This window comes from Poecilia formosa, unplaced genomic scaffold (assembly GCF_000485575.1).
Source record: "Poecilia formosa unplaced genomic scaffold, Poecilia_formosa-5.1.2 Scaffold329, whole genome shotgun sequence".
Classification (NCBI taxonomy): domain Eukaryota; kingdom Metazoa; phylum Chordata; class Actinopteri; order Cyprinodontiformes; family Poeciliidae; genus Poecilia; species Poecilia formosa.
This window is the reverse complement of record NW_006800268.1, coordinates 288834-300695: the sequence shown is the minus strand read 5'-3', so window position 1 is coordinate 300695 and position 11862 is coordinate 288834. Positions and strand designations below refer to the sequence as shown.

At 38.3% G+C, this 11862-nt stretch overlaps 1 protein-coding gene across 1 annotated transcript in view; it reads left to right on the top strand.

Moving 5' to 3' along the window:
- The first annotated feature begins 939 nt into the window (after positions 1-939).
- Positions 940-11862, top strand: part of adam28 (ADAM metallopeptidase domain 28) — a 27602-nt gene continuing 16679 nt past the window's right edge. The window contains exons 1-10 of the mRNA XM_016661444.1: positions 940-1545; positions 6265-6353; positions 6481-6557; positions 7008-7086; positions 7218-7294; positions 8062-8245; positions 8391-8453; positions 9077-9148; positions 9338-9507; positions 11099-11190. Coding sequence (XP_016516930.1) covers positions 1488-1545; positions 6265-6353; positions 6481-6557; positions 7008-7086; positions 7218-7294; positions 8062-8245; positions 8391-8453; positions 9077-9148; positions 9338-9507; positions 11099-11190 — 961 coding nt within the window. The 5' untranslated portion in view covers positions 940-1487. The remainder of the gene's footprint in view (positions 1546-6264; positions 6354-6480; positions 6558-7007; positions 7087-7217; positions 7295-8061; positions 8246-8390; positions 8454-9076; positions 9149-9337; positions 9508-11098; positions 11191-11862) is intronic.

Below are 11862 nucleotides of genomic sequence, written 5' to 3'. Positions count from 1 at the left end.
GCTGTGGCTAAATTTTACACCAAATCTGTTCCCTTTAAAGCCTGTGGGAACGCGTGTTATGACCTGAAGAACAAACATCTGGACGTTTTGGACTCCACAATGTATGGTTGGTACAAATATACCAAGTACAGAAATCATGGTGGTGGCAGCATCATGTTCTAGGTTGTTCCTCTTTAGATAGAACTAAAAAAAAAACTGTATGAAAAAAAGGGAAAAATAAAGATAAGATCCTGAAAGAAAGACAACTTAAACTCAGCGTTTCGGCAGTTCTGCAGTTTTCTGGAAGTTTGTTCGAGATTTATGGTGCATAGAAGCTGAATGCTGCTTCTCCAAGTTTGGTTCTAGTTCTGGGGATGCAGAGCAGAACCAGGACCAGAACCAGGACCAGAACCAGGACCAGGACACCTGGGAGATTCTGGTTGACACAACAGCAGCAGATCTTTAATGTATTGCGTTGCTAAGCCGTTCAGTGATTTATAAACTAAGAGAAGCATTTTAAAGTGTTTGAATGATGTTGAATGACCATCATTCAACACTTTCATCAGTGACTTGCTTAACCTGAGTGTCAACAGTCTTGTTTCCTGAACATTTACACCGCTAGGTCACCGAGCAGAAACAAGGAGGAGGAAGTTTGCTTCATATGGTTCTTTGAAGATCAAAAAGAAGACTGACACTCTTCTGCTGTAGAGACCTTACAGTGACACACAATACATCCTGTGTCCTGAAACGTCCCTGTCAGCGGGAGGGAGGGGAGGGGGAGAGAGAGAGAGAGAGAGAGAGACAGAGACAGAGACAGAGAGAGAGACAGAGACAGAGAGACAGAGACAGAGACAGAGAGAGACAGAGACAGAGAGAGACAGAGAGAGAGAGAGACAGAGAGAGAGAGAACACACATTAGCCGTATTGTTTTTGCTGTGACTCCAGGCATGTGTTCAGTGGGTGAGGGTCCAACCCAGAAAGAAGGAAGAAGCGTCTAACTGCAGCAAACTGAGCCCACTCCAAGTATCTGCTGCATACATCACCAATGTGCTGATGACATTGAGAAAAATAATGTGTGGAAATGACCATATTAAGTAACACGGCTGAGTCACAGTCACAACATAAAGCGAGTCAGACTTTTTATGACCTCAATAGAAACAAAAAAAAGGAAGAAACTAAGAAAAGAAAAAAAAAGTGATTTATGATTAATGTCAGTAAATCATACTGACTAAAATCCAAAGAGCTGTGGTGTGAAAGCAGCTGACTGGATGTTTGAATCTGCCCGCAACGCTCGAGCCGTTTCCTTCCTGAATCCTTGCCCGGAGTGAGGGGCGTGTTCAGGCCTGTCACTTGGGGGTGTGGGGGGGGTGTTCTTGTCAGTAAGGAGTCTGTGACAGGTCCGGGAGGCAGGCGAAGGCGTGGCCTTGTCAGGAGAAGCAGCGCAACATGCAGGTAGACCACATAAAGCCTGATCAGAGCAAAGACCAGCAACAGTTTGGACTGCAACAATGACACGGACTCTCCTGTTGCTGGTCGTCTTCCTGAACGCCTCGCTCAGGTCCTCGGGTAAGTGACTGGATACTGTTACCTCTATTCAGCAGCGGGGCTAATTAATAACTAAAGCCTTGCCTTCCAGAATGCAGCTTTCTGATCCTGACAAACAAGTTGTGCTATAAAAGTCTTGAGGAGACAGATGATCTGACAAGAATCAAAGGCAGTGATAACTATGAGTCAGTCCATACGTTTGTACTTTTAGACAAGACCCAGAGGAGTTTCAGGGCATGAGATTAAGTAATATTTACTGAGACAGAGAGAGAGAGACTCTGCTCCCTGAGGTGAGATACTGCCTACTGCATGTCGAAACTTAGTAGTTGTTGGGTTTTAAGCTGAGCGTAGTAAACACACTGCAATGAAACGCTGTCGGCAGTGGACCTTGTGTGACAACAAAGCCTCTGCCCTCCCAGGTGCTAGCAGGTCCTCAGGTAACCGTGACACAGAGGAAGTTAGTGACTAACTTTAGAGCTGCTCCCTGCTGATGGAAAGTATGGAATCTGGACCAGGAGTTTCCCTGGTTTCTGTGGAAGACTGCGTTTCCACCGCCGGTAGCACTCAACAGTTTGCTCTGGCCTCTTGTGAATTAACATCATTGGTTCGTCACAGGAACAAAACTCATTTCCTTTTAGAATTCAGAAACTAGATAGAAAAAAATAGAAACACTACATCATCTAGAGAAGAAGTTCCTGTACGTACTGCGCCTGATCAAATGTGGTAAGCTCTTACCAAAACAGGCTTAGAGGTCAACGGTAAATTTGATCCACATATTATAATGCCTGTGTCTAAAACCAAACGCATAACATGTGGATCAAATTAGAAATGAAAAATTCAGTCAAAACTTGACCCGTTTATAAATGGAACAGTCAATACTCAGGTAGAGGAAATCAGATTTCTGGGAGGAGTCACTATGGACAGCAGACTGGAGCGATCCCAGCAGACTGAATGCATTGTTACAGTGATAGGAAGACAACCAGTGGTTATAAGATGCTTACGTGATATGCCCTTAAAATTAATTCCTCAAATCATTAAAGGGGAAGTAGTATGTAATTTACAAGCCCATAGTGCCATTTTATAGCATAATAAAGTAAGTATGTTACCGTCAGTTATTGTAAAATGCTGCATATATCAAGTATGACTTAAAAAATTTAACTTTGTAATTTAACACCTTGAAATTGAACCTCCGTCTCTTTAAAAACTCCTGCTCTTTCATAAACTCTGCCTTCAGGAAGTCATCACAACATGGCTCCTCCATTAACCCTTTAACCCTTCTATGCGAGAACGTGTTGCCGGCGACGTATCCAAATTTGCAGTACCGTAATTCCGCCACACGTAGCGCTATCTGAAAAATTCCAACAGTTTCTGAAAGGGGAGACTGAGGCAACTTGATAGCTTGGAAAATTTAGGTCTGTGGAGGAGCTGAGCCTGGAAAAAAGAAAAGAGGAGCTTCACCCCAGAAGGCGGAGCTAGGTCCACCCAGGTGTTTTGCGCAGCTGAATGGTAGGATAAATAGGCGGCACATTCTGTGAGCAAGCACAGAACAGTTGCTACAGGAGATTAAAGGATTTCTCAAACATGCATCAATCCTGGTTTGTTTTTCATGAGGAATTAACATTATAACATGATGTAGAGCTCAAAAAAAGTCAATTTTACACATCACCACCCCTTTATCACAGTATCTTGTGTCACTGCATGGTGTGGTCCAGTGCTTCAGGAAAACATCTGACCAAACTACAATTAGTTCAAAATAGGGCAGCAAGTGTTGCATTGAATTGTTCCTTATAAATATCAGAATGCACTAAGTTTTAGAGTGACCCTCGGTTTAAAATAAAGTTGAAATTACTCATATGCTTTTTTTAGAAACCTCGTAAGATACTAAATGTTTTATATAATCAACCTTTACTTAGTCACACTTTATACAATTTTAATACAAAGCTTTAAAATGTGTTACTCTTCCACCATGCAAAAGCAATACTTTTGCATTTACATGAATGAAAACATGAAACTGCCTTCCTTCATCTGTTTCAAATGTAAGAAATGCAAGGTTTTATTTTAAAGAGCCTGTTTAATTATTCTATCATATTAAATATTATAATTGTACATTTATGAGTCAATATGCTATGTGTTATAATTGTGTGTGTGACTGTTTTTGTGATAAATGTTTTGTTTGAATGGAGATAAAAATAAAATAAAATAAAAAAAAGCTTGCCCATTACAAAAAATGTTGAGGAATTTTTAACAATTTTATCTTTAAAAAAATACCTTCCTCCCTTATTACATGATCTTTTTTCTGGTTTAATATTTAATAACAGAACAAAAACCTATATCTATGTATAATTTCCTCCAATTTTCTATGATTTTTATGAGCGAGGTTGGCCTTCTGATCACTTACCCGAGGACTGCTTTACCAGTTTCAGGTATTTTATGCACATAGTAAATCAGTAATAATTTGTCAATGATTGCCCAAAAGAGTCAATGGAGATCCCGTAATTACAGTTCAGGTTAGTGTCAGAGCTCAAGTCAGTAAACAGAAGCTTTTTGTGCTAATCTGTACAAACCCTCTATTTGATCTGTGGTGTTACTTCAGTGTTTTGGTTGTTCTGTCTGCCGCAAGAACAGCGATAAGAGTCTGTCTTCTTTACAGGAGCTTAATCCTGAGCTTTCCACTGATAATTGCAACATACTTGCTGTTTAAGGAAACGTCTATCTTTTTAATATGATAGGCACCGTGTAGGTCAATGAGTGTCTTTTTTTAATCTAAAAAGTATCTAAAAAGACAGTTAATTCTCAATAAAATTAATCATTTCCAAAGGAACTGGAAGGAAATTTGGAATACTCAATAACACTTTGAATTACTTCATGTATTAAATGTCAAGATGTAGATAGACTTATGTTGCCTTATAAAGTTAGTGTCTGTTTGCGACTGAAAGGTTTGATAGATTATCAGCCCAGACAGAAGGGATGTAGAGATTCTTGTCAATTTCCCTCTTAAGAAATTGACAGTATATCAAATTAGTAGACAGTATTTGTTTTAGCTGCACATGAATCCACAGGAACGCCGTTACTGCATTTTAGACAAAAACATTTTATATTTTCTGTTTAAAAGTGTCAATTGATAATTTGCTTACTTGTGTCTCAAAGTATTTCTAACATGTAAAAGGGATTAAGGGGTTGAATGGAAAATATGCCAATTTATTTAGCCAATTTATCATTAGAACAATCAATAGAATAATCGATAAGTAAAATAATTGTTAGTTGCAGCCCTGGTAATTATGAATAGTTCAATATAAGATTATCGTTATGGAGAACAGGCTAAATATTAATGCTATTTAACAAGCTCATTTATGGCAGTCATCTAAAATGTGATTGAGATTAACAGACAGATTAAACATTAATCCACTTTCTGTAGTTGTTAGTAGTTACGGGGTGGAGGTCTGTCTCGAGAGGTCATTTCACATGAGGACACTGTGGACAAAAAGCCAGCTCAGGAAAAACGGCCACAGCTCTAACAAAAATGTAATTAAGTCTTAAAGGTAATTTATCTTTAACCTAGCAAGTTTGTATTTTGACTGTGGAAGGAGACCAAAGCTGCAAGGATACCATGACACTAATCTGTTGCTATGAAGACTGCAGCTAGCTGGCTAGTTTTTTTTGTTGTTTTTTTTTTCTCTCATGTTCTGTTCCATCCTTGTACGTGATCCCGACAGTACAAAATGCTGCGTGCGCTCAAACAATGAGGAAAATGGACAAGCGAAAGTGAAAAGAGGAAGTGAATGCAAAAAACTGTCTTGAGTAGATAAACAAAACATGACTTAAATATTTAAAATAAATTTAGCAAAGACATGCCAGAAAACCAGAAAAAAATGCTCCTCACTGCAGTTCATCATCTACTGTAAGCCAAGTTAAGGTTACAGCTCTTTGTGAATCACTGTGATAGAAAACTGAAGTATCAAACTGAAGTGGTTACAGCCAAACGCTGGGCTAGAGTCTCTGCGTCAGCGAGAAATCAAACCCTGGCTTACAGATATCTTTCCTGTTCAAGCTGTGCAACTTTAACAAACAGCTTACGAGAAATCCATGACAAAGTTTGTCCTCATTCAGTACCGTCTTGTGGAAACATTTACAACAGCTAGGTCAGGGATTGATGGTGCATTTAGCTGTGTAAAGCATTAGAGGTAAGAGGTTGTAAGGGTGGCTCAGCCAACAAAATGTTAGGAATTAGTGCATCTACTCCAAGTAGTATAACCATTTCTAAATGGAGACTTCTGTTTACACTCCCAGCATGTTGGATGATGTGTATTGCTGGGAAAAATGACTCCAGCATGGAGGATTGTTGATAAGTTTTGCTGAGGTCACCATAAACGATGAAAGATTTATCATTTATGATAAAGTGGGATAGATCGGTATTGCAAAAACAAGTGGGTTTATGACTGTCACCACGCAGCAGCTGCAACTAATCCAGGTTGTACACAAATGCAACTAATTCAGTGTCTTTCACAAGAAAGCTTTCCGACATGAGTTTGTGAGGGTTCATGTGGATGAAAACTTTTCTGAAGCCGATCCCATAGGATATTTGAAACGGCACACTGTTCGACTGACTTACACTTCAGATGTTCCTTTACGAGGCTTGGAGTTCTTGATTTACTTTTGATGGCTTGAGGAGAACCTTAAATATGGTGGGAAGAGATTTGGATATGGTATATCCATCTGCCGTCTCCTTTTGTGTGTTCACAGAAAGCCACAATCCAACCTTTGAAGTGGGGACAGACTATGAGGTGGTTCGTCCTGTCAGACTTCATGCAGTCAGGAAAAGAAGCACAGAGGTAGATCTTCCTACTTCAATTTCATGTAGATTGATTATTTCATATACTTTTACAAGTTCTGAGTGTGGCTTTGAGAATGAAAAAAACTAAACAGAAAGCATAATTTTCATTTCTCTATCCCCTTCAGAACGTCAGACCAGAGACGATTAAATATGCAATGACTGTTGGAGGAAGAGACATTCATTTACAACTTGAGAAAAATAAGTATGTTCTCACTTCCCTGGCGTGGGAGTGTAAATCTTGTGTGTGTGTGTGTGTGTGTGTGTGTGTGTGCGTTTGTAATACCTTGTGGGGACCATTTTCCTGACACATACTACATTAGATTTAGGACTAAGGTGTGAATTGAGTTTTGGTTATGGTTATTTATGTAAAGACTGGGTTAGGATAAGGGTAAGGTTTAGGCTGTAGAAATGAATGGAAGTCAATGGAACGTCCCCCACAACAATAGCCACGCAAACATGTGTATGTCTGTCTGTGTTTAAAATAAGAAAAAAAAAAAAAACCCACCCACACAGTGGTATAAGTTCCTTGTAATGAATATCACATCTCAGAATCAAGGTTGAATTTGGTTGAAATGGTTCCTTCATGAAAGGAACCATTTCAGTTCCTTATATAGAACAAAGATTATGCATATGATTTCATATTTCTCATCAGTGAGTTACTAACCCGAGACTACTCAGAAACCTACTACCAAGAAGATGGAACTCGGGTCACCACGAGACCACATGATGTCGTAAGTTTTTTTGAACGAGTTTGAATTTTGTGTGCATAATTTTAGGTGTATAGGTATTTGGAAAATTAAAGTTAAAAAAAATTGCTATTGATGATTTACATTCATCCCTGTTAATATTCTGTCTTGGTCAGGATCACTGTTACTACCATGGAAAGATTGTGAATGACAGCAAGTCATCTGCTAGCATCAGTACATGTGAGGGACTCAGGTAACCGCCTCACATATCTGTTCATCATGTTATGTGTGTGAAATGCTGATTTAGTGTAGATAAAGTGGAACGGTTTCAGTTGAACAGCTTCATTATTGCATGTTAAATTTTATAGCTTGTATAAAGCCTTGGACACACAATGGAATTAGAATGAAATTAGTTTCATTCTAGGAAATGAGACTGTTATCTCGAAAGATGAAACAGTAAAGTAGGAGTTTATGCTTTGAAAAGACTGATTTACTTTTTTTACTTTTTTTTTTTCATTCAAAATTTATTTCAAAATGTCAAAGGTCATTAATTCCTTTCTAATTAATCGGTGGATTTGGGTTTGCAAATAAAAACAAAATGGTTGAGAATATCATTAACATTATGTTCATACAGTCACATATTTCTCCCTACTGAAGACATGAACACCTTCAGACAGACGAGAACTAAAATTAAGAAAATCCAAATGCAGCAAAATTCTGCCTATTTTAAGTAAAGATTATATTTTCAAAATTAAGCTAGCTTGACCTGACTAAGCTATCTTGAATGCTACATACACACAGATTAATTCATGGCATGGGACAATTTGAAAAGGAATTTTTTTCTATCCCAGTCAGAAAATTGTCATTTTGTGCCGAATTAGAAAATAGTTGGACACAAAACCTAAAGATGCTAACATCTATCCTGGTTAACCATCTTCTTCCTTTCATTTGCTTGGTGGTGAACTGCAGTGAGTGTTTTACTGATGCCTGCTCTCAAAAGAGGATACCTTCTGGGTTTAGGGGTTACTTCAGGACGTCTGAACAGCGGTACCTGATTGAGCCTCTATCTGGTGGCGACGAGGGTGAGCACGCTGTGACGACCGTAAACGACAGGAACTTGTCACCTGCAGTGTGTGGTGTTACAAACACTTCCTGGGAGGACGACATGGAACCTCCAACAAGCCGGAGCCGCTCCAGATCTGGGGTTGGTACATGTTTGTGCCTTGGTCTCGCTGTCGGAGGTTAAATGTGACTTTGGGTGGCAGGGATACAGTCAGAAAACGTTATAGAAATGACTACGGTGATGTAAAGCTCTATGGGGAAACTGAAATGTTTTTGACTCGTTTCAGGGTCTTCCTGTTCTACTGCAGCAGAAATACATCGAACTCGTTCTTGTAGCTGATAATCGAGCGGTAAGAATTTCAATAATTCTATTTCATTGTGATATTACACATCTCATAGGTTATTTGAAAATGATTCAACCATTCACTCACAATACTTGGTGTACTACATACACACACATATATATATATATACACACACATACATATGAAAAAGTACATGCAGTTAACATGCATAAATGTATTTATATTTAATGTATCATTAGCAAAAAAAACCAAAAAACTACACTATAAGTAATTTGTACCTCTCCTTTTGTTTGTACCTCAAGTTTGCCAGTTTAAATTTTCTCAAACTAAAATGAAACAGAGTTCCAAACTTATCTGCTGACTCTGCAAAATGGCTTCACTAATTCTGTTTCCTGTGCAGAATTAGGATTGTGGACTTCATATCAGGAGGTTTTTTTTTTATCTCATATAAAAGAGCTTAACAATTCTTCCTTCACTGTTTTAAATAGCAGCTCTGTTAATTAGCGTCATCATTCAGTGTTTCCTGTCAGGCAGAGTACTGAAATAGTTTTTAAAGTCACATACAGTCTTAACTTGTTGGTCTAAACTACGGCTGCCTCTCATAATGTGAATCAGCTGTTGGGAAACGGGATGTAACTTTTTTTTTATACAACCAAATATTGTTTCAGTATGCAAAGATGAACAAAGATCAGACCAAGCTGAGACAGAGGATATTTGAAATCGTCAACTTTGTCAACATGGTGAGTCACTGCTGCTGCTGCTGCCTTTCCTGGGCAAATTCCACAACAAATCATTTTATGGCTCAGCAAACAGTTTACATCATCCAGGTTGCTGCTTTTAATAATTTGTCTTTCGTTATATTGGAAAACCTCTGTAGGGCTTTGAATGGGAAACTGAATAGTTCACTTTGTTGTTATGATGACCTGCAGGCATACAAACCCCTGAAGACGTTTATTGGTCTGGTGGGTCTGGAGGTCTGGTCTAATACCGACCTGATCTCTGTGACCAACCCCGCTAACGACAACCTGGAGGCTTTCAAGACCTGGAGAAACTCCGAGCTGGTGAAACGGATAAAACACGACAACGCACACCTCATCAGGTCTGACTAACCTCTGAGTACAAGTCATTCTGTTTCTAGTCATCTTGAATGGAGTAACATCCCTTTCCAACTGTGCATGTGTTGTGCAACAGAAAGGATGTTGCATGAAGACAGGTGTATTATCAGATCAGAATGACCAAGATGTTCAGTTACTTCAGTAACTCTTGTATTTTATAGATTCACTACGCAAACATGAGCTGCGATTTTGCAACAATTTTGCCGGAAACCCACCTCACCCTAATGCAAAAACTTTTAAACCAAAAAATGTGAATTATTTCAAAATTGGTGTGTTTCCAATAAGTGGATTTATATTCATAATTCCACTTTGGTCAATGGTAGGTCAATGGAAATGCAGCAATAGTTTTTTAGCTTTTATTTCTGTTCATTTTGATGGTTGAAATTTTATGTTTATGGCCATGTTGAAGTCTACATAGTGCTGGGCGATACAGCTACAAAAAATGCATCACGATACAAGTCTTTCATATCAGTTGATATTGATAATTATTGATTTGTTGTTTGTTTTTTTCTTTTTCTTTCAATGTCTGAAATATTACCAAACTGGTGACATATCCACAGTTTCCTCTCTAGCTCTTCTACTCATTTTCTGCCTTCACTCCAAGCCGTTGTTTATTTTAAAGCAGTTATGAGGCACAGTGGTGAAACCTGAAACTGCTGCTGCTGCTCTAACAGGTTGTTGCTAGGTAACCAAACAGCGAATCGGCTGATGCAACCAACCTTCCTTAGCTGGCTAAAGCCTTTCCTCTGCCTACATCCCCCAGAATGCTGCTCGGCTCTGAATCAGAGTTCAGTGAAACTATTGAACAATCTATTGAACATATTTTCTATTGACACTGATTACGTGTATATCGTGTCATTGCCTGGCATACATGCAGGAATGAATGCAAAAAAAACAAAACAACTTAAAATCATCTGAGATACTACTTTTTGGGTTTTCATTAGCTATAAATAATAATCATCAAAACTAATATAAATAAAAAATATTGACTTAAATCCATGCATTGTTAATACCTGTTACACCTGAGGCAGGGAACGCAGTTAATGAAATAAATGACTTTTAAATTATATTCTAGTTTATTAAGATGCCTTTAGAAAATCCCAATCTGAACAGATCTGAATGTTCTAGATGTTTTTAGTTTCCAAACGACTCTTGTGCAACATGTTTCATCACTATGCCAAGATCTGCTGCAAAACAGCAGCGGTGTCATAATCTGAGCTCCTATGTTCACATCAGAGAATTTCTGAAAAAAAACATTGAAGGCATGTCCAAGAAAAAAAAAACAGAATCATCATAACACATCTATTTCTGTGCAGTTATGTTAAAGAGATATGGATAAACCATGCAATAATATGAAACTGTAAACCAGCTGGCAGCCAAACAATGAGCATGAAATTTCATAACCAATTTGTACATTGGTGAAACCGGTAAGTATGTCTATGTACAAATGAGTACAGGAAGTAAAATGCACAGAATTATAATAATCATATTTCCTGTAGCTTTGTAGATGTTACATTTATTCAAATGAAGAACATAGAATGCAGCCGTGATGAAAAGCCTCAATGTGTCTTTCAGTGGGATCGACTTTGAAGGAGCCACTGTGGGTCTGGCTTACATCGGGACTCTGTGCACTGACCACTCGGTCGGGGTCGTACAGGTGAGCTGGAGCTAACTGCTCCTGGAACGGTTTAAGGGACACAACTCCAGGTCTGCCCTACGGATCATTTGGATCCAAATTGTTTCCAGATTATTGAGACTGTGCTGCTGTGACGGTTGGAAAAGAATGGAATATCATGACTGGAAAAATGTGGTATTTTGATATAAAAATGCTTGCCAACCCAGTAATATGAATTCTCAAATACTTCACTTCAGTCCTGACTAGATAATTTAATTGATGATTTGATTTGAAACCAAACTGCACTATTGTAGTTTGGTTAGTATTTCAGCAAAATCTTCACATGCGGATACAAGAACCTAACTTGTCACAGATGTTTCCTGGGGCTTGCTTTTTTTTTCCTAACATTAGTGACTGAAAATTTCAACATGACCACCAGGATTGTCATGGGAAAAAAAAAATCTCTAAAATTGCCAATTAGATGTGTTTAGAGTCAAAACACAGCCTACTTGTTTTGTACCTTAGCAAATGTATATTTTCTTGATCTTGTGTTTCCTTTTTCTTGGGGCCATTTTTTTAAAATGGCCACCACAGATTTGATGGAGAACAAATGTTTGCATTAAATCTGCAGTAGTTATTGCCAGATTGTCAGAAATTTAGGTTCTCTAACCACTAATTTGCTAAAAAAAAATATATTTATTATGTTAATACTATACTGCTACTC